At 41.6% G+C, this 21,766-nt stretch overlaps 3 protein-coding genes across 4 annotated transcripts; 2 read left to right on the top strand and 1 right to left on the bottom strand.

Annotated features, from left to right (window-relative positions):
* The first annotated feature begins 1,256 nt into the window (after positions 1-1,256).
* Positions 1,257-10,275, top strand: fnbp4 (formin binding protein 4). 2 transcript variants are annotated; one of them, XM_083916876.1, is made up of 17 exons: positions 1,257-1,323; positions 2,051-2,128; positions 2,220-2,335; positions 3,871-4,048; positions 4,274-4,421; positions 4,600-4,702; positions 4,806-5,150; positions 5,299-5,491; positions 5,619-5,758; positions 5,942-6,046; positions 6,313-6,446; positions 7,433-7,596; positions 7,839-8,128; positions 8,243-8,360; positions 9,137-9,330; positions 9,457-9,614; positions 9,727-10,275. In XM_083916876.1, the coding sequence occupies exons 1-17, from the start codon at positions 1,320-1,322 to the stop codon at positions 9,815-9,817; spliced, it is 2,559 nt and encodes an 852-aa protein (XP_083773002.1). In that variant the 5' UTR covers positions 1,257-1,319; the 3' UTR covers positions 9,818-10,275. The 2 variants fall into 2 exon arrangements, with proteins under 2 accessions (XP_083773002.1, XP_083773001.1); XM_083916875.1 differs by having other exon boundaries at positions 1,274-1,443.
* A 1,206-nt stretch (positions 10,276-11,481) lies between these two features.
* On the top strand, positions 11,482-19,223 carry agbl2 (AGBL carboxypeptidase 2; the record flags this gene model as incomplete). The annotated part of the gene is made up of 20 exons (XM_083916927.1): positions 11,482-11,599; positions 11,984-12,157; positions 12,380-12,487; positions 12,980-13,127; positions 13,264-13,519; positions 14,302-14,703; positions 14,914-15,056; positions 15,745-15,904; positions 16,101-16,227; positions 16,325-16,425; positions 16,535-16,647; positions 16,767-16,845; positions 16,975-17,049; positions 17,178-17,258; positions 17,362-17,460; positions 17,630-17,720; positions 17,977-18,100; positions 18,331-18,521; positions 18,664-18,805; positions 19,010-19,223. The coding sequence occupies exons 1-20, from the start codon at positions 11,488-11,490 to the stop codon at positions 19,221-19,223; spliced, it is 2,940 nt and encodes a 979-aa protein (XP_083773053.1). The 5' UTR covers positions 11,482-11,487.
* A 532-nt stretch (positions 19,224-19,755) lies between these two features.
* Positions 19,756-21,549, bottom strand: tmem17 (transmembrane protein 17). Its single transcript, XM_083916892.1, has 5 exons — positions 21,432-21,549; positions 21,178-21,281; positions 20,326-20,439; positions 20,069-20,212; positions 19,756-19,947 (listed from the first exon to the last, which is right to left on the bottom strand). The coding sequence occupies exons 1-5, from the start codon at positions 21,544-21,546 to the stop codon at positions 19,870-19,872; spliced, it is 555 nt and encodes a 184-aa protein (XP_083773018.1). The 5' UTR covers positions 21,547-21,549; the 3' UTR covers positions 19,756-19,869.
* Positions 21,550-21,766: the final 217 nt, after the last annotated feature.

Raw genomic sequence — 21,766 nt, forward strand, 5'->3', positions numbered from 1 at the left:
GACAGGATTAAGAATAGATGACAAAGGAATTGCTTTTAGTACTACATTCTGAGCAGAATAAAAATATAAGTAGGAAGGAGGAAAAAAAGATCATTTTAGATACAAGGGGAAATGCAATTCGATTTCAGTTGATTGAAACAGTGGGTAAGTTTTTCCAAATATATCATACATTTTTGTGCTTTCCTTTAATATACTAATTTAATTTTTAATTAAGTTGGGGATGATTTCAGTATATACCTTCTTGCTTCTTTTGTGCCAGCTCGAACAAGGTTTAATGGAAGGAGGCTGGGACACCCCAAAAAATCTGAGTTTTGGGTTATGACGGATTAACATCTGGTCTGCTCTTGTCGAGAGACTCAACCGCTGGTACGTTATCTATTCAATTCAATTCAATTCAATTCAATTTTATTTATAGTGCCAAATCATAACAAAAGTTATCAGGAAACTTTACAGACTAGGTAAAGACCACAATCTATAACTTATTTATGATTTACATAGACCAACAATTCCCCCGTAGAGTACGGTGGCAACGAAAACCTTCCCTATAACAGGCTGGAACGTCAGACAGACCCAGCTCTGTGGAGGACGGACATCTGTCTGCACCGGTTGGGGAGGAAGAAAAGGAGAGAGAAAGAGAGAAAAGACGGACAGATGGACAGAGAGAGACAAAGACAGACACAAAGACAGAGCTAGACATACTTCCAGTAACTATAATAATATCCATAGTAATGTGAATATGACTTATGTTATGGCAGTTAAAACAGCAGAATAGTATAAACAGGTGTTAGATTATAATAGCAGCAGGGAGCGTCATGCAGGACCACGGCAGCAGGCACCACCACGATCAGCAGAGACCTGGAGACAACAAAGCACAAACAACTCCGGGGAAGAAGTTGAATTAGTAACATGCACTGATGAGACATGAATGATACAGATAGAGAGGAGAGAAGCTCAGAGTATCAAAGAGCAATTACAACAGATATTCTGTTTAAGAGTTGTGACCGAGTTCATACTTTATTTGTATATCACTATTTTTTTCACTTTACTTTTCTTTATTTTTGTTACTAATAACGGTGTAAACAATTAAAAAGAAAGAAAGAAAGAAATGGCCCAAGCGCACTAAAAGCGCACCCAAAGAGCACCTGAGCAGAAACATCGCTTTATTCCTGGCGTCATATGCTGTAACCTTAACAACAGCGCAGCTCCAGTTTTTGTCCCAGCCTTCTTTCTTTAGCCCTGAGCTCTCAGCAGCAGCGCACAGCCGCAGCAACGACGCCAGGGAAGAAGGGAGCTGCAGGCCTCCAGACTGACACACAACGATGGGTAAGAAAAGTCGCCTCACAGGAGGAGCGGTCGGTCGGAGAACGATCCTTCAGCTTTCACCTCCCGGGCTCCGCGTTGGGAATGCCGGAGAGAGGGACGAAGCACCGTCGGGATCCGATGGTATTTTGTTTAATGTTGTCTCAGTGGCTTGTTGGCGACAGGCTAGCTGAATGCTAAATGGTCGAGGTGTGAAGAATGGGCCTGTCTGTTAAATACATCGATTAATTTAACGAAATGTATCTGCCGAATATCTGGTGTAGAGATACATCATCACCAAGAAATAGCCAAACGATGGCTTTTTGCGGACTCATGAAACGAACCGTTATCTTCGTTTTTAGTGTATCGACCAGAAGCTATCGGCTAGCTAGCTAAACAACAAGCTAACGCTAGTAGTTTTTGTGAGCATGCCCAATTAGGCTTCCAGCTTGCTGTATGTGGGGCGGCAGAAGGTCAGTTCATACCAGACCCGAACGGTCGCCGGTTTAAGTCCCCTTTGGGCACTGCCGTTGTGCCCTTGAGCAAGGCACCTGAACCTTAAACTGCTGGGGTAATTAGCGTTTCCTCGTGGGGCCGCCCTCTCGCACCTGTTTGTGCATGTATGTATTTCGGGCCTGTGTGTGTGAAACATTTAATTTACCTTTCTGGGACTAATAAAGGATTTTCTTTCATCTTTCTTTCAACTGTTGAAGCTAAAGGCAAATCTCTTGGCTGACATTTTTTTTTGCAGATGAACAGGAGGGCGATGGACTAAGATTCCTGAGAGAAAGACTTGCGAACAAGAAGACTGCTGCAGTAAAAGCCACAGGTAGAGTAACTGTGTGTGTATTTGTGTAGCTTGTTTCTCTGGCAATGGAAAACCATTTGATTAAACGCAGTTGTTTTGTCTCCAACTGTAGAGGGTTTGTCCTTGCTTGGCGCCTATGAAGATAGCGATGATGAGGATGCTGGAGACTTTCAGCATCCGATTGCAAAATCAGCTGACATCGACAGTACATTGGCCAACTTCATGGCTGTGAGTATAATTGTCTGCCTATCTTAATGCTCTGTTTTTGTTACTGAACCAGTGTTTATGTTGAGCGTAAAGCCTCTACCTGTTTAATTACTGGGATATCCATTTTAGGCTTAGTGATTTTCACTATTCCTTCATGCAACCATATTCAGGAACATTTCTGCCCAGTGCGTTTTCACGCTTGCTATAGCAGTGTCCGAATAGATGGACGAAGAGACAGACAACCAGTGTTTAAGACTGCAATGTTCCTGCTTTCATTCACAACACAGCTGCATCAGCATTATCCCTTTAATGTTACAAGGTCTGGAGGTGGGAAATTGACGGCACAGATTTCCTTGCATATCTTGCCCTGCTCCAATTCACACATGACTCCATGCAGGAAAGATCCCTGCACATTTCAGGGAAGGACTGCATGTGTGAAAGGGGCTTATGTTTTCTTATTAGATGAGTAAGTTGATACAACGTATACTTGTTGATGGTACATCTGAGGCTGTGTAACATTTTCATATGTACAGTTCAACACAACAAGAAACAATGTGCTAACCCAGATGTCTTGTATGTAATCGAGGTGCACAATGAACCAACTGGTATTTACCTGGCTCAGACCTGTTCAGAGATGCATGTCTCTGGTTCAGTTCTGTGTGATTGAAATTAAATAGTACATAACAGCTATACCCAGATCAGTCCAAAATGCAGCATAACAAACAATAAAATTCTACAAAGTGCCTTGTTAAGGGAACATAAGAATACAAGATAGTCAAGTTGCACAGTATGTAATTGTGAATTGAAAGATTGTGAGTTGCAAATACAAAGTTAACTGAAGATTTTGCTTTTTTGGATTTAGAAACAACTTTGCGCAGGTTCCTAATCTGGTTTTTCATTAATAAATTGCATCATATATGTAGACTAGTGTATGGAAAAGTTGTTTATTCTAACCCAGTGTCAAATCCACAGGCGTCTCTGAAGCTTGCTCATTCGCACATCTCATGCAACAGATACATTTTAATTTGAAATTTATTGAGCGGTCTGCCTCAGCTCCGTCAGGCTTCCATTTCAGCTGTGTCTCACAGGTGTAAATGCAACCTTTTTTTTTTTTTTTTTCAATAATTCACGTGTAAATGCCAAAGAAATATGCTGCTTGAAATATATTTATTTACATTTTTCAACCTGGGTGGAGCAGTGTGTGCAGCACAGTCTGCTCCAGTTTAATCCTACTAACTGTCCCTTCACTTTTGCCCATCAGCTGGGAGGCAATACACGGGAACACTGAGCTGCAGTGTTTAATCGTGGGCGCAGTTCAACCTACACTGTACATGTACTCACAACTTCACTGACAGTCACTGTATGTCCTGCGTCCTGCTGTATATCCTGCTGCATGAGGTTTTGAAATTTGCGGAAAAGTTGCAGCCGATATAAACACTATTGGCCCACGAGCGTGTGATGCTGACGCTACGTCTGTGGTCAAGAGGTGGGTTAAGTGCTGAAAGCATAGTTTTGTCAATATATTATAAATTCATATTGCCATTTTGCCTCCACAGGAAATTGATGCAATCACCACTAAATCACCAAGTCCAGATGATGCAGCATCTCATCCTTCTGCTCCAAATACAACCCCACCCAGACCTGAGGTTAATGCTCAGCAGGCCGCCGGCAGTGCAGAACAGAACCAAGAAAGCACAGCGTTTGAGTACAATACTGAGTGTTCACTTGCTGGAGGTAACTGTCTGTGCTGTGTTTATATTTATATTTTTGTTAATACTTGAGCAAAGCAATTTCATATTAATAACAGCTGTCTTCATAATCTAACAAAACAAAATTTATATTTAATTTGGTTGCTGAATCATTCAGGATTTAGCCAAAATTGAGAAGCTTGTTTGTTAGTGCGAACAGAGAACTTGTGTGCACCATGTTTTGAGACATCTTGTGTATGCTTTTTTGCAGTGGGAGTAGAGATGGGAGACTGGCAGGAGGTTTGGGATGAGAACTCTGGCTGTTACTACTACTGGAACACCCTGAGCAATGAGGTGTCCTGGGAGTTGCCACACTATCTAGCTGATCAGGTGCAAAGCCTGGGGCAGAATGCCAACAGGTAGGAGAAACTGACAGAGAGATAGTTATTCAACCTTGTGAAAAATATTTTCATCTTTGAAGCCAGATAAAATCACTGCACCTACATTATTTTAAGTACAGTTCTTTTCACTGTTCTTGGATTTGCCTCCAGTACAGAAATTCAGCTTTGTATGAGTATTTTGTGTCTTTCTTTGTAGCTCTAGTGTCAACGGCAATGGCACAGTGCACACAGCTTTTCACAACAAGGAAAATGCAGCACCTGCTGCAGCCCCGCCATCAGTGAAAGAGACCAAAGTGAAGGCAAGTTTCATATAAGTCACAAATGTGAATTAACTTGATTCTGTGGTGCTGAAGGACTGTTATTCAGAGTTTTAATACATCACCCTCATGTTTTGTCAAAAAGGAGGTAATTGAGAGTGTTGTCGGCCTCGCAAGCGAAGAGGAGGAGCACTGTGGGGTGGCTGCGTCCCTGCTTGGTCCTCTGATCCCTTCTGAAGTAAAAGAAGCGGAAGAAAAATGGAGAAAAAGACTGCTTAAAGGCTTGGATGAGACTGAGAACAGTTTGGATTCTGATGGGGAAGGTGTTCGACCTGCAGGATCCCCCTCTATTCCTCTGCCGGACCCTGACCCAGTCCCTGCTGTCCTGAAAGATCTTGGTGCCAAGAAGCTGTCGGGAGACAACTCTGATAATGAGGAGGAGACAGAGGAAGACACAATGGAGCTGGAAATAGCCCTGGAGAGGAAAAAAGTGGGTTGTTATTACGGAGCTCTTTTTCAGTGTGCAGCTTTGGTTACTGGTGGGAATGACCTTTTAAGGGATTTTAGTGGGCAGTAGTAATTCAAAATATATAATATTTTCAGTGTTACCTAGCTCTAACCTGTTGTCTGGCTCTTAGGCTGAGCTCCGGGCACTGGAGGAGGGTGATGTGAGTGCAGGAGGCTCCAGCCCTTGCTCTGAGACAAGCCAGGAAGCCTCTGGTTCTCGTGGCCTTCCACTTAAGAAAAATCGTTGGAAGACTGCCTTCCCCTCTGCTCCCAGCCCCGACTCTAACAGCAGAGGCTCAGACCTACCGGACAACACAGAGACTGGTGAGTCCAAATAATTACATGTGCTATTGGAGGATGGCATCCATGGGTGAAATGCATAAATATCCTGCTTGTTAAATGATTCAAATAGAATCTCTGCATATTTAAATGGATCTTTTGTGTCTCGTAGCACTTGTTAAAGTCCTTGAGAGTGTTGCAGAAGGAGAAGACAAGGAATCGGAAAATTCTGAGGAGAAAATGGTTACAAAACCTCTGGCTAAAGAAGAGGTGGAAACGCCTGAGCCCAAAGTAGAAACGCCTGAGCTCAAGGTAACGGCAATGTTACAATTACTTACCATATTAATTATCTCCAAAGCAGTTTCAGTCAAAAGCAACTGGACTTTTGACTGAAATAGCTTTGGAGACAATAACCTGGACAAATGAGAACATTCACAGGCATATTAATTCTGACGCTCTCTTTTCAGCCATGCTTTTAATGTTGATTCATTGTAGTTTCAGATTGGAGAACTGGCAAACACCTTAACCAGCAAGATGGAGTTCCTGGGGATAAGCAAAAAGGCAATCTCAAACTTTCAGTTTCTCCTGCTACAAACTGAGGTGAGAGGATAACGGTTCAGGTTTCGAAGTAATAACCTAGTCTCCAGTTGTAGGTATTCCAGTGCGACTTCTAAAATATTTAATGCTCAATTTTGTTTCATATCATTTTGCACTCCGCCATGTGGTAGTACTTAATATTTAAAACGCTCATAATAATTCATCACTGGGTGTCATTCTGGAAACTTCCTGTAATTACTCTTCCATGTTACTCATTTATCTTGTGGCTCTTCTGTCTTTGTAATCTGTATCTTTATCTCCCCCCCCAGACTCGGATTGCGGACTGGAGGGAGGGCGCACTGAATGGGGTCTATCTTCGCCGCAGACTTCAGGAAGCTGCCGAACACATAAAATTTTACGAACTTAACGCCGCCCCTAAAGGCTGGTCCTGCCACTGGGACAGGTACGCGCTCCTTACCTTTCACATCTCTAAACTCCCTCGTCCCCCAAAAATCTTACGGTGTGACTACAGCCTTCTCAGTCCCGAGGTTGCAGACTTTGTTTCATGACTTGAGGAGAAGCTTAACCAGTCTGAGAGGATCTAAGTACTTGCCAGAAACAGACTCTTCAGGTTTCTGTGATGCAATCCTGGCACTCTACTGATAAGGGAGCATCCACTCTGGGCCAGCCTGCTTCCTGTTAAATATACCTGCCACAGAGAAAACTCCCTGTCCCCTTAACACAGACTCTTAAGCCCTTTGTTGTGAGGGCATTTGTAGACTGATTATGGGTCCAGTATTTGGAAAATTTGGGAGAGGGAGGGGCGTATGGTAGGAAGGTTGGTTGCGTGGGAGAGCTTTGCACTTTACAGGACTACAACCCCCCAGAATGCAATGCAGACAGAGTGATGCCGTGGAGTCGAGGAGTGTCACGCATCAAATAAAAGGTGAAGATGGAGCAATGACGGGAATCCAGCAGGTCAGACCTACTCTATTTCATATGTCTTCCTGTTTTTTTATTTTTCTTCTTTCTGATGTAAAACAAGTTGACTGTGTGCTTGATATTTTCCGACCTATGAATGTTTATGATTATGATGGTGCCTCCTCCCTGGCGTCTTCCTGTGTCTGGGAGTGAATGGTTGTCTAAAACGGAACAAATGTGACAACCATGGTGTAAGCTGCTGAATGCTACTTTCAGGACCTAAAGATGATTTGTTTTGCTTTCTTTGTTTTTGAGAGCAAGGTGGGTTCCCTATCCACATCCATGACAATTCTAATCGGGCCCTTCTTTTGGATGGCTTAAGTCTCTGTCCATACCAACACTCCTGCCCCCTACTGTGGCCATTATGTCCACTCCCTTGCACCACTGTCCCAGGGTATCATGCCACTCAGCCAGTTGCTAGGCCAGTCGTTGACTCTTGCCTTTTATCTCTGTTGTCCCACTCTTTAGAGAGCACAGGCGGTATTTCTATGTGAACGACCGGACCAGTGCCTCCCAGTGGGATTTCCCAAAAGAGGAGGACAGGGAGGAGGACCTGAAAGGCAGCCAAGTGACGCAGGTTTCTATTCAAGGGGACATCAAAATATCATCTGCATCTGCCGGTGGAGTCACAGGTCAGTCTATTACGACAGTTGCTGCTCCTTAGACCTCCCTGTTCAGGGTTTTCTTTAGTGACTTCAGTCAAACAAATAGTGATAGATTCCTGTAAGTTGTTTCCTTTTAAATATATGCATGGTGTTCAGTGGACATTGCTTTTCAAGTGTACTATGTATAGGTAGTACTATGTGGCAAAAATGCTATCCTCACTAAAATCCCATGTCATGACCTTTTTTTTTTTTTTTTTTACAAAAAACAGGAATATCTACCTTTACCTCCGCCGCTCCGCCAGCGCCTCCATTATCCCACTGGTCCCCATCTCAACCTCCTCTTCCTGACAGCCCACCTCCACCTTCAAACAACCCCCCACCTCCACCTCTTCCCCCAGACTCACCACCTCCACCCCCTCCCCCTCCTGACAGCGATGGAGAGATCATGGAGGTGGAGATGGAAATGGATGATGATAATGACGGGGAGCCTCCAGCTCCTGGAACAGAGGAAGACGGCAGTGGGAGGCCCCCTTTACCTCCAGGCACTGCTAGCATGAAGGTATGGGAGTAATCAAGTTTTGGTTAGTGTTCCTCAAAATGCTACATGTGTATATTCAAAATAAAAGAGGACATTCGCTTTAACTACTATTATTTTTTTCTGGTCACTCAACAGATTGTGGAGTTGTCGGGCCCCTTTGGGAAGGGTCAGAAACGTAAAGCCAGTCAGCTGAGTAAAGCCATTACTATAGGCAGCAGTCCCATTCTCTACACGCAGACTGCTCTTAGTGCAGGTAAACAGACATCACTACACAACATCCGCACTTGCATTATATATTAGGGTTGGGCGAAACTTTTCAACTGGTCGCCTTCAGCCCAGAAAACCGGCGATTACCAATGATAGCCCGAGTGTTTGTGCGGAGACGGTTACTGCCTCCGTTAGCTGGGAGATATGTTCGGGTGCCAAGATTGTTTTAACATGCCTCGCGGATTATCGTAAAAAACATTCAAACTGGACAGAACCAAAATAAAACTCCCCAAAAACCGCCTTAACTAGTCTTTCTACTATTCAAACAATCAACGACCCTGGATTGGTGGAAATAAATCCTTTATTCAAAGAGTAACGTAAAAATATGCCAGCTCTAAACGCAGTTTTTCTCTTCTGTCTGATGATCAGCAGTCAATGGGCGGCTTGTTATTCATTAAATTAGCTACATAAAATTTGAACAATGGCCAAAAAAACTACAAGCAGTGATTTACTCAACTATCTCAGATAGCCGATATATTCATCCGATCGCCCAACCCTATTAGATATATATATGATTTTAGGGAGAAAATACCCATCTGTGTAAACAGCATTATTACACATACTCTGAAATAATGCAACACTCACTCTTAATGTGGAAGGTGCACATGCTCCTAGTCATATAAAGAAGGGACAAGACAGGATTTATGTTTATACTGAGTAAAGGCACACCAATGTAACACCTCTGCAATTTTGTACCACCTTTAAACAAGTAATTGCAATACTTTAAAGTGTTTACTCAACTAAGGTTTTCTTTGTCTGCAGCTCCTATAATGTCAGCAACTGCCTACTGGGGCGTGCCAGCTGTCCCTGCTCCTCTGGTCCCTTGTGAACCTCCTGCCCCACCTGTCCCAGCCCCACCTCCTCAACCACCACTGCCACCATCCCAGCCACCCCTCGAACCTCCCGCAGCCAAAACTCTGCCAACAGACAAGGCCAAGAAAGTGAAAAAGGATAAGGTTAGTATTGGAGTTAACATTTCACATTAAGTGTCAACGTCTACACAGTCAAGTCATCCTTGTAATTAAATGGTTAAATAGGACATACATAAGAACCTGCATTGTAACAGTTCTCCATTTTTATAGTCAAAGAAGAGTAAGATCAAAATGCCTTCTCTGGTGAAGAAGTGGCAGACAATCCAGAAGGAGTTGGACGAAGAAGAGAAGAGCAGTTCCAGTGATGAGGACAGAGATCAGCTTAACAAAAAGAATATCGAGGACTGGAGGCATCAGCAGCTTTTGACGTACGTTTGGCCAACATTTTTAACAGTTAACTGATGATGATGCCAGGATGTAGATGCACTGTTCCATTGAGTTCTCTCTGCTTCTTCTGATATTTTTTCATTGTTCCTACAGAGGAAAAGCTTCAAAGAATGCCAACTTTGAGGCACTTCCCGATAACTGGCGGGATCGACTGAAGAAACGGAAGATGGCGAATAGCACATAACATCCAACCTGGGTTGTCTTTTTTTCTTTTTTCTTTTTTTTTTTTTTCTAAATCAACTCCAACCATTAATATAAGGTCATCATACCCAGGCTGAAGTTTCGTTTAATGATATATGGACTTTATTTGCTATTTAACTCAATCATGATGGACACATTAAGAGACCATTCACCAGAGCGGTTTGAATGTCCTTTTCTTGTTTTTGTATCCACTATTGTACATGTGCCAAAAGTCTTGAATTCATTACTGAGTTCAACCGAAATACTTCAACTCCATTTTGTACAGACCCCACTTAGATGACCACCACCGTTTGTTTGGAGGGATTATCTATTTTATTGAGCATTTTTACAACTGTACATATAATGTATAATCGGGATAAGCCATGTTTTGGAAGGGGAGGGGGATGTCACTGAACCTGTACATTTTGTAAAAAGTTATTAAACTGTTTTTTTTTCCAAGGCCTTGGTATATATTTATTTTCTGTACCTTTTTAATTTTTCTAGCTTCATGACATGCTGTTTAGGTAATTAGTTTAACACTCTTGGACCACAGTTTTATCATAGTAATTAATAGTCTGCGCCACATTTTCACGACAGAAAACGTAAATTTACTTCACGTTGTAGCTGCTGCAAAATATATCGTCATGGCAACCGCGTTGTTGTTGGGTCGACTGGTTGCTTGGTAACCGCGTACTAAGTGTTGGTGAAAGATTCTTCCGCACGTCTGTCTGTCTGGTCTTAGTAATAGTAGCCACCAAGTTTGCCTTTTGCGCTAATCTTTAATACAATAAATAGACGTTTTAGCGAGGTAGGTGGCTGTCAGGCGTTGGTAGACTTTTTAAAGACAAAATGGTTTTAAGGTAAATTGAGAGTAGCGCGGTAGTCGTTCTTCCATTTAGGAAATCAAGACAATGTTAGCAACAGGACAACGCCACTGATGTCGGTAAGGATGACCGTGCGCTAAAGGTGATGCATCTGGATTGAATGTTATCCTGCTAAATGCATCCAGAAATACCAGGACGGACCTGCTGTGTTCGAGTGAGTCAAGTAAGTCAGTAAACTGTAAACAGTTACACTCGCATTAGTTCACGTTATAAGGTGTACTGAACGGCATAGGAAGACTGGCATGATGCTAGTGAGGAACTCAGCACTTGACATGTGCGTTTTTCTGCCAGTATACCCACGTTATTTCATACGTCCTGGTACGCGCTGGTGTGTACAAGTTATACACCGACTTTTCCCCCCATGCTATCAGACATGTTTAATGATAGAACTTGAGCCACCGATGCATGTCATTACAGTATTGACCAATCTTAAAAAGGTATCAGTCCATCAATAGTTAGTGATAGGTCTATTTTACTTTTTAAATGTATCCACCTACTGTATGTACTGTATTTTAAACCATAAGATAGGCATGTCTGTCAAGCTTTCTGTTCTATTACCTGGGTTTGTGAAATGACACAAATGTGTTATAGCTCATATTCTGTGAGAAAAATGACAATGAAATTCATTTTAAAAATCTATATTGGTTCATAATACTATAAATTCATATTTGCAATAGCCTGATGACAAGCCATGCAGGAATCAAGCCATTACCCCTGACTCAGTTTGGTGATTAGGATACAGCATTGATGGCTTACATTTCTTTCCAATCAGGCACAGAAAACATCAACCATGGCTGTCTCTGCTATCAGGAATTGGTGGAATACCCACCAGTTGGACAAATCCGACACCAATGACTCCAACACAGAGGGAGACGAGGAGGAATTAGCAGAGAGGAAGCAGTGTAAGCTGTTTACACATATCCTGCATGTATAGCGTGCAGTGTACTGTTCAACAACCTCATTTGACGCTACGGTCTCTTTTGATGTGGAGTGTGACTCCAACTACTGACTATCGTGTGCAGGCTTGGGCTTGGAGATGTGGTCAACTCTTGAATGGCTTCTCCATCCTAACGCTAGATCATTATATATTAAACAAGCTCTTTTGTGATTGAGATAATTAAAGCAATCAAGTGCAGCATAATCCCTTCTTAATGAACAAGCTTGTTTGGTCTAGGTGAGTTAAGGGAGCAGAACTGTTGAAAAATGTATACATCAATAGTGTACCACTGGAAAAACAGCACCATGAAAGACCAGTTATTGAAGGTGTGATTCATGTCTCTGCTCAGTATCCATAAACCTAAGTCAGACTCTGCGGACCAGGCAGCTGCTCATAGACTTTGATGGTGGCCGACCTATTTTGAGTCTCAGGGCACCGCTGGACCTGGTAAACTTCCCCTCTATGTCCCGCCCCCGATGGCCCATAGAGTGTGAGATCATCAGTGACATCTTCCATCACATAGGTAATTTAAAATTGTATTGAAACCATTTTGTTACTAGGCATGTTACTGATACACACAAAGTTTTATCAAAGGTGCCAATCAGCTCAGGAGAGCAGGGAGTCGAAGTTGTTCTTCTGGGAAAACATATCTGGTCTTAAGTAAAGAAGCAACAACCTATAAATAAATTAAAGTGCAGTGTAACACTTTGCATGCCCGTTTGCTGTTACTGTTGACATGTGACAGAGTGGGACCCCCCGGAGCCGGAGCCTTTCTACCAGCCCACAGGACATGAGAGGATGCCCATGCCAGCAGGAGAGGAGAGGGGGAAAGTGGTATACTGCATTGACAATGGTAACTTATGACACAAAAAGGCATTTTGTACCACATGGTTACATGGCGCAATAAAGTGTTGTTGACAAATTCTTCTTAGCATAAGACATAAGATAATGATAGGACCCCGAATACTATCCCTTGGAAAGTAGATGATCTGTTTGAATTTAAGGGCATCTTACTGCAAACAGAAAAGTATACTAGTGAGGACAAACCTAACTTAACTCCTTAATGCTTCAAGATGTGGATTTCATATTATTATCACAATTTAAGTGTTGTATAACAATATAAAAGTCTTACTTTATGTTTAATATACAATATCATGGGAATTGTCCCATTAGGTAGCTTAAGTGTATTCCGTCAGCTGTGTTATCCTAACAATTAATCATTTTCTAGATAAACACAATGCACTCTGCCACCTCTCTCTAAAAGTCAATGCAAGTCCATGTTTATTGAAAGCATTAACATATTTAGCTTTTAATATTCATATTATGCTGTTCTCACTCTTTTAAGCCATTAAGCGTCCCTATTTCACCTGCTCCCGTGTTGGAGGAAGCAGAGGGCCCATCAAGAGCGCCACTTCTTATGACAATCAGGCAGACTTCTCCCTTGAGTTTGAGTCCCGCTTTGAGAGTGGGAACCTTCAGAAGGCCGTGCAAGTGTGAGTCTCTGCAGCCTAATCTACTGATTTTTGCGACCATTACTCTGTATTTTCATCCCTGTTGGTTCTGTGGTTCTAGGTTAAGTTTCTCTCTCTCTCTCTTTCTCTCTCTGTCTCTCTCTCACTCTCTGTTCAGGGGTGTATATGACTATGAGCTCACCCTGCGCACAGACATGTATACCAGAAAGCACACGCAGTGGTTTTACTTCAGGGTCAGGAACATGAAGGCTGGCGTGACGTACCGCTTCACTATCATCAACTTGATGAAGATTAGCAGCCTTTATTCTTACGGTATGAGACCACTCCTCTACTCTGAGAGGGCCGCCGATGAGAAAGGTGTTGGATGGCAACGCACAGGCTTCAATATCAGATACTACCGTAACTGCAGTCAGGTAGGTGAACTTTCTGACATGAGTTTAAATTACCAACCAGTTACCATTATTATTGTGAGAGGTTTATGTCTGTAAACTGTTGTTTACTAGCCCATTTTCTACTTTTCCAGCAGCTGTCATTTTCAGTTTATGTGAGTATAGAATAAAATAGATTTTAAGCTTGTTTTAAAAAGGTAGTCTTCTTATTAAATCATCTTTGTCTAAGGAAAAATATGTGCAAGGTAGTGCAGGTAGAGGAAGTCCGGTGGGTGAGTCCTTCTAGCCCTAAGCAAGGGAATAAGGGGTAAAAATGAATCAAATGGCCCTCACTAGTAGTAAAAAGTGTTGCAGTCCAAAAGTATCCTTAATCAATATAATAGTAAAATAATATATGCTTTGCTTTTCTTGTGTGGACTTTATCCTCTGTGCTGTGTTGTAAATGAACAGACCATGAAATATTTAGACTCAAACTTAAAATTGAATTGGAAGGGAGGAACAGCAAAGGAGCAACCGTCCCTGTGTCATATAAACTGGAATACAACTTTTACTTTGGCAGCTTCCTTTCATCCTGACATTCCACAAATTGCGTTAAGGCGGCTTTCAGAAGTAAACATTGTTCATTTTTGTACTCAAGTCAAGTGCAATGAACCTGAATAAATCAAAACGTATGGTGTGCTTTGGGATTTTTTGGCAATAAAGGAAGTATGAGATCTATAGTAAGTGAATTAAAACATGTAGAAACTAATGTGGTCCAACGTTAAATGAGTAATAATTAAAGAAACAGAATCTCTGTCTCTTTTTAGAATACAAAGGACAACAACAGCAACACAATCACCCTGTACTCGCTCACCTGGACTCTCCAGTTCCCTCATGACTCAGACACCTGCTACCTGGCCCACTGCTACCCCTACACATATTCCCACCTGCAGCGCTACCTTAGGCGCATTTCTTCCAACCCAGCAGTTGCTTCATACTGTACACTGCGGGTGCTGTGCCAAAGCCTTGCCGGGAACGCCGTGTATGTAATGACAATAACGTCACGGGGGGGCAGCGGGGCGGAGGGTAGGACCAAGAAGGCTGTGGTGCTGACGGCCAGAGTGCACCCTGGAGAAACCAACGGATCCTGGATGATGGAGGGGTTGCTCGACTTTCTACTCGGGGACTCAGAAGATGCTCAGCTACTCAGAGACACTTTTGTGTTTAAGGTGAGGGACATCAAGCTCATAGTCTCACATCCATCTTATCATCATGATCATTATTTTAGTTATAGTCATTTTGGATATGTGTGAATAGTAATTTATAAAGTTAATGGTGAATAAGTAGAATGATGAGGTTGTGTTGTGATTTATGATATGTTGTAATGCTGTTAACTGCTATTGAACACAGTTTTTTTCTCATTTGGATTTGTGCTGCAGGTGGTGCCAATGCTGAACCCAGATGGTGTGGTAGTGGGCAATTACCGCTGCTCTCTGGCAGGCAGGGACCTCAACAGAAACTACAAGACATTGCTCAGGGATTCCTTCCCCTCTGTGTGGCACACCCAAAACATGGTGGAGAGGTATGACAGCACACATGCATGAAAAAACATGTAAACTACATGTACATATTGTAGAAATTAGTAAATTGTTAAAACTGTGAAGGTCAGATGTTGCAATGGTTATTTTATTTATTAAGTTTAAACACACATAGAACACAAATTCATCAATTCTTCCACTTTTTGTGAGTGAGTGACCAGTTTGTGTTGTTGGGGAGCGGAGTGAAAATTTGAGAACAAAATTAACAAACAAAAATAAAACTCACTATAAGTCTTTATAGTTAGACTTTATGGCAGAAAGCAGTCCAGCTGTGGAATTACTTCACTGCATGCACTTTTCCTGGACTGTATCTGTACATAAAGGTACATTTCCTTAATACTAGATCCAGGGGTATAGAAGTATAAACAGGTTAGAAAATGGCTGGATAGATAGATGCCAATAAGATTATTATGATACCATCACTTGGTACAAAGTCAGTTCACTCATTTTCTACATACAGTATTTTTTTCCTGCATTCTGATTGAACCGAGGTCTTTGATACAGTTATTGCATATAAACCTCTGCTGATGTAAGCTTTGTGGAACTTTGATTGTGTCTTGAAAAAACAAAACCAGGTCTCATGCTGTATTTGCATCTATTTCTCTAACTTTTTATTTGGGATTTTGACAAACCAAAATCTATTCTTGTCCTGTTATGATATATTTCCCCCAGACTGATGGCTGAGACGGATGTGGCTCTTTACTGCGACTTTCATGGCCACAACCGTAAAAACAATGTCTTCATGTACGGTTGCAACAACCGCGGCGATGCTTCGCTAAAGCTTCATGAGAGAGTCTTTCCACTAATGCTGAGCAAGAATGCCAGTGACAAGGTAAAGTCACCTTTTTCAAACCTATATTTAGTCTGAGTAACATAAGGCTTCTATTTACATCATGATACCATGTATATTCAACAGTCATCTGTTACACACATATTCACCATGTTTCAGAGGCAGCGTCTCTTTCTTTGTATTCATTTGTGAATACTCAACTTTTCATCTGCAACATCTAAATCAATCTCTTTATTAGTTCTCCTTTAAAAGTTGTAAGTTTCGGGTGCAGAAGAGCAAAGAGGGAACAGGACGTATTGCCATGTGGAGACTAGGGGTAAAAAACAGCTACACTATGGAGGCCACCTTTGGAGGCTCCACTCTGGGTGAGTTTAGACTTTCCAAACGTGTGTTTGTGTGTTTATATGCCGCATGTCTCTTATCTTATCTCGTATGGAGATATATCATGTATTTAAATGTTAGGTGACAGGAGAGGAACACATTTTACTACTCGAGACCTGAAGTCCCTTGGCTTCTACTTTTGCGACACTCTGCTTGATTATTGTGACCCAGATCCAACCAAGGTGAGAGACCACACAGCTTATATTATATATTCATTTATTACACTTATATTATGCACCAAAATATACCTAGGTACTGATTTTTATTTTTTCTCTGTGCTTTTTATTTCAGACCACTTACTGTCTGACAGAGCTGGCAGCGTTGTTGAGAAAGGAGGTCAGAGAGAGGCTGGGCAGAGATTTGGGCACTGACAGTAACTTCTCTGTGTCTGACCTGGAAACCAGGTGATATAAAGTAGTTTATTATTATCATCTTAAATACACATGCAAACCAGACCTGGGAAATATTTATAAAATGTGCGTCATTCACCTTGAATGTGAATATTTCTTGTTTGCTTTCACAGCACCAGTGGGTCAAACAGTTCAGATTCCGACGGACTCCCAGTTCATTTACTGAACCAGCCACAAACTGTCCATCCAGAAGTACACTGACATAAATCTACTCCGTTTTTACATATCAGGTTAATATCACATTATGATCGCTTTGTGAAAATCTGTTTTAAATCATACTTTCTCTTCCGCTCCTGCTCTCCTCAACAGCAAACTCCAGTGAAGAAGAAAAAGAAACGCTTGAGGAGTTGTAAAGAAAGGAACAGGCTTCGAGTAAAGAATAACACACAGCCAAAGGTCCTGCAGAGCAGCATACATATACAAAATATTGTAAGAGACTAATTGACCCACTAATTAGTGCACACCATTGCCTGGTTTACTGTTACAGACTTTAAACAAGACTGATTAGTGAACTGTCTTTGCAGGAGTCCAACCTGCCCCATGAGGACACGGTTAAAGAGAGCATCCAAGAGAGGCCTGTTGGAAGACACAGGAAGAAATGGCAGGTATGATGTACAGAGAGAATACATTTAGGAGACAGAGCCAGCCGGACAGGGAAGTGAGAAGATTTCCTGAGCTGTACTTTATAATATTTCTTTCCTTGTAAAGGTAAAAGATCTGATAAGGAAAACTGTGATCGCTCCTCCCACCGCTCCCCCTGGGGAGGTCAGTCAGGTGACTCTGTGGCAGGGCTGCGAGCCAATCAAGGTAAAGATGATCAAGATTGAATTCTCTTACAAGATAGATCATTATTGTTCAGTCATAACATACATTTATTCACTCACTCACTCACTCACTCACTACCCACTTCAAGTTTTATAGATATAACACCATCTGTCATTTTGACTTGGATTCTGGTCTGTTTCCTATGTTTTAGGACAACGGAAACATGAAAGCTGCATACCCACATCTAAGGGTCAAAGCATGTCCACATCTAAGCACATACACAGCTGTGTCACCTCACACAGGTAATGTTTATTTCTCACATCCTTAGTGTCTCAATCACCTCTTCCATCAGTTAAGAACCGTAATACGCTGGTTACGGTTATTCGTGTTACCTGTTGACTTGCAAAAATGAAGGAGATTTTATTAGTGACTCATGAAGCACTGTTTAACTATTTCATTGTCTAATACATTGAAAGTGTCCTGAAGTGTTTTGAACCAGCAATGCATTAGGAAAGGTCTTGTGTAGAAGTGAACAGTATGCTTGACTTAATTTCACAGGCGACTTGGAGATGGACACAAGACAGTGGAGATACTCCTCTCAGCTGCTGCACCTGAGTGCAATTCGTCCACCTTCTCCCAATTTTATACATTCCACCCAGCAACAGCATCGTGGCCCCCAACGGTACTTTGTCTCCCAAAAAGTCTACAGAGGTTTGTGTGCATGCGCAGTAGTTTAATGCAGAATTTATTTCATTTTTAAAATCAAATTGAAACTTATAGTAAAATTTGCCTTTCTTAGGGCTGCCACCTGCCCTTACAGCGCCCCACAGGTAAGCCTTATCTTAATACAGTAGATGACTACATGTTGAGGTACGTTCAGATTCAGTAAGTCTTACGTCTCTTCTTTGTCAGGTCTCCCTCGCCCATGTACTTCAATATGGTCCCAGACATTGTTCCAACCAAGCGCTTGCTGTCAAGTATCACCACCAAGTTCACTTTACAGGACTCAGAACGTTACTTTGTGCCTGAAGATTCCTCCGTCTCACACACAGACATAACCGAGACCAAACAGCAGAAAAGGGAACAGAAAGAAAATTCATCAGGTTTCATATCTACACATATTATACTGATATATGGAATATAAATGATCTTTTGTGGATAAAGTTGCAAGAGAAAAAAGTTTTTTCCTTTTATCGCTGTTAGCTAACCTCACCTCTTTATTCTCTCACCTTGTCACGTAATCAGTGGGTTTGTCACCGTTGAGATGTAGACCCCTTGGAGAGCAGGACCAGAGGGATCTCACCCCTGACAGCCCTCAAAGAGAAACCGAATCACAAAGCAATTTATTTGTGCCTGTTCTGAGGAGCGCAGACCTGAGAGAAAAACGGTTAGTTCACTATTAATCCCCTTGAGCACTTTCTTTATCTGCCACCACTCTTTGTTAAATGCCCAGGTTGCTATTGCAGTTCAAAGATTGGGAAATGAGTCCTGATTTGTGCAGCAATTATAAGACAAGCGTCATGCATTTTGCTGCATGTTAATGGTCTTTCAAATGTTTTCTGTGCTCCCTATCCTTTTCCAATTTTCTTAGACTATGCAAAGAGACACTGGAGGACAAAGGCCACCTGGGCGTTTTATCCCCAGTGTTAAAGCCTTCAGGCCTCGTGAAGATGGAACTTCCACATCCACAGAGTGACACCCTCAGCAGGCTTCAGGCTAAAGACATCAGGCACAATCACTCTGGAAGAGAAAGCCAAAGAAGAACAGCAGTGGTCACAAGATCATCACAGTCTGCCTCACTGTAGGGGACAATATTTTTGCTAAAATGTCAACAGATGTGTTAAACAACGGATATGATGTTACCTCATTATGACCTCATTCACAAATATGATGCAGAACTTGTGTTGTACGGATAGAAAGGAAACCCTCTAGTAAGAGTCTTATAAATAACATTCAAATAGCAATATTTGTACGATGTTTAATTACTTGTCCCTTTTAAATTTTGGTAAGTGAAATTAACTCTGTAAAAACATTTGTTTTGCATCATGTTAATAATCTGCCGATCTGTTTTTTGCAGTGTTGATAGGGACAAGTTTTACTGATGACAAACTCTTATGCTTGGATTCTCAGGGTACACCGACACAGTGTCTATAATATGTAACATTAGCTGCTAATAAATGATACACAGGCTTGTGTTATATAATTGTTTGTTTGTTTTTTTTATTCCAATGTTACAAAAACAAGAATACAATTCCATGGAATACAATGGGAATAAAATATAAAAATAAATATGTTCACACATTTTTCTCTTTAATACCTAGTCCTGGGGAGGAAAGTACACTATGTACTATATGTATTACAAAATTTAAACATTTATTTTTGTTGTCAGTCTGGAAGGTGTGAAGGAAGGATGTCCACTGGTGTGTCAAGGTTGGGCAGCATTGTCAGAATTTAGTCAAACTGTTGGAGATGAAATTGGCCCCCTGTGTGTGTGACCATGTCCCGCAGTGCCACAAAACCAGAGAGGGCCTGGATCATTCAGGAAAGAAAACAGATTTAAATCAGTGACAGTTACAAAACATGTAAAACATTGCATATTTATGTATATCCAGATTGCAAAGGTCATATTTTAAAGGGAATGTTATCAAACCTGCGTGAGTATGAATATGGCAAGAACTATGTGAACAGCCCTCTCCAGGGGTTGTATAAGAATGGCTTCATTAAAGAGCTGAAACAGGATGAGTGGAAACTGCAGCAGGATGCTCAGCAGCCAAAAACCAGCCAACTCTGGGACCTTCCACAAACATAAACATCACGTAAATCACCACCTCTGCCTTACACTTTTTTGATGTGTGTGACACATTCTACTTCAACTGGATCTTTATGTTTGTGTGAGTAATGCGCCACCTTTTCTTGCAGGTTCCCAGCATAACCGAGAAAGAGTCTAATGGCCTCGATCAGAGTCATCAGGATGAGGACAGTGACAAGTATGAACTTGTAATAGTCTGGCAAGGCAGGATACTGGGAGAAATGACAACAATGCAGTTAAATGAACTGAAATTAAATGGGATTCATTTAAATGGGCTTTGATGAAACCATGAAATAATCTGACTTGTTTCCAGGTTTAATCCTGAGAATCTAAACAAATGGCTTTAAAAAAAAATACCTGACCAACTGTCATCAACAATAATTTATCACATGTAACGGCCTTTCAGGATCATTTGTTCTCTTTGCTGCTTACTTTATTTAACACCAACTTACTTAATAACTTAATGCTTGTGATTGTAAATATCAGCTTTTATTAACTATTTTTTTTAAATTGGTTATTTTCTCCGGGCAAGTACAAAGTTTTGCATTTAAAGGTCACTCTCAAAGTCATACATATTTCAAAATGAAAATGTCTTAGTTCAGACAGAAGTGGAAATTCCCGTCCATCCCAGCACCGTGAACTTTTATTTGACTTTCACCATGGGATCAGCAACAATGGTCATGTAGTCTGGTAATGAGAAAGTTGTGTTGAGAGCCAGATCGATCTTAATTTGTGAATTCCATTACTTATTAAGTATAATTATACCAGTACTTAACATTAGACCAGCTTTATCACCACACTCTATTGGAGATGCTCTGTTTACTCTCCTCCTATCCCACTTTCTCTCTGTATGTTTTTACTTTTATCAGGAATATTATCTCTTTTACAAGGGTGCCCTGGTCAAGACTGCATTGTTAAAAAAAAAAATCACATAAGACCGCACCACTCACCTTGAGGTGCAGCATTACAGTTTCACTGATCCACCACAAGGGGAAGAACCACATGTTAAAGTACAGAGACATCTGGAGGTGGAGACTAGACAGAACCCGCTTGTCTGAAAAGAAAACAACACAACCCAACCCCCTGTAAGCAACAGCTGCTGTAAAATGAGCCCGCTACAGTAGTTCAGCTAGTTAGCCATCTACGCTAACACCAATGTTTTGTAACGGTAGCTGAAGTTAGCTGTGCGGCTGCATGAATTTACCGTGTGGCAAAAACGTGTCGTTCTCTTTTGTGGAGGGTTGGGTCCGACTCTGGTCAAACAACACATTCCGAGAAAAGTCATCTAAACGTTTTCTGATAGTCTCCGGCAGGTCCATGGTGAAAAATGCTCTCTGTGAACACAAACATCACCAGAAGAGAAACGCAGAGCACACCGCCTGTTCCTCACTGCGAGAAGACACCGTACGCTGCAGTCGTTTCCTTGGATACCAGAGAAATCTCGCGTTCAGTGAAGTCTCGCAGGGAAAGTGTCATCTCGTTTGACCCACGGCACTCTATCTCTGATATAAATAAAACAAATCATATCTGGTTTCATCC

The sequence above is a fragment of the Echiichthys vipera genome (assembly GCF_963691815.1).
Source record: "Echiichthys vipera genome assembly, chromosome: 7".
Lineage (NCBI taxonomy): Eukaryota > Metazoa > Chordata > Actinopteri > Perciformes > Trachinidae > Echiichthys > Echiichthys vipera.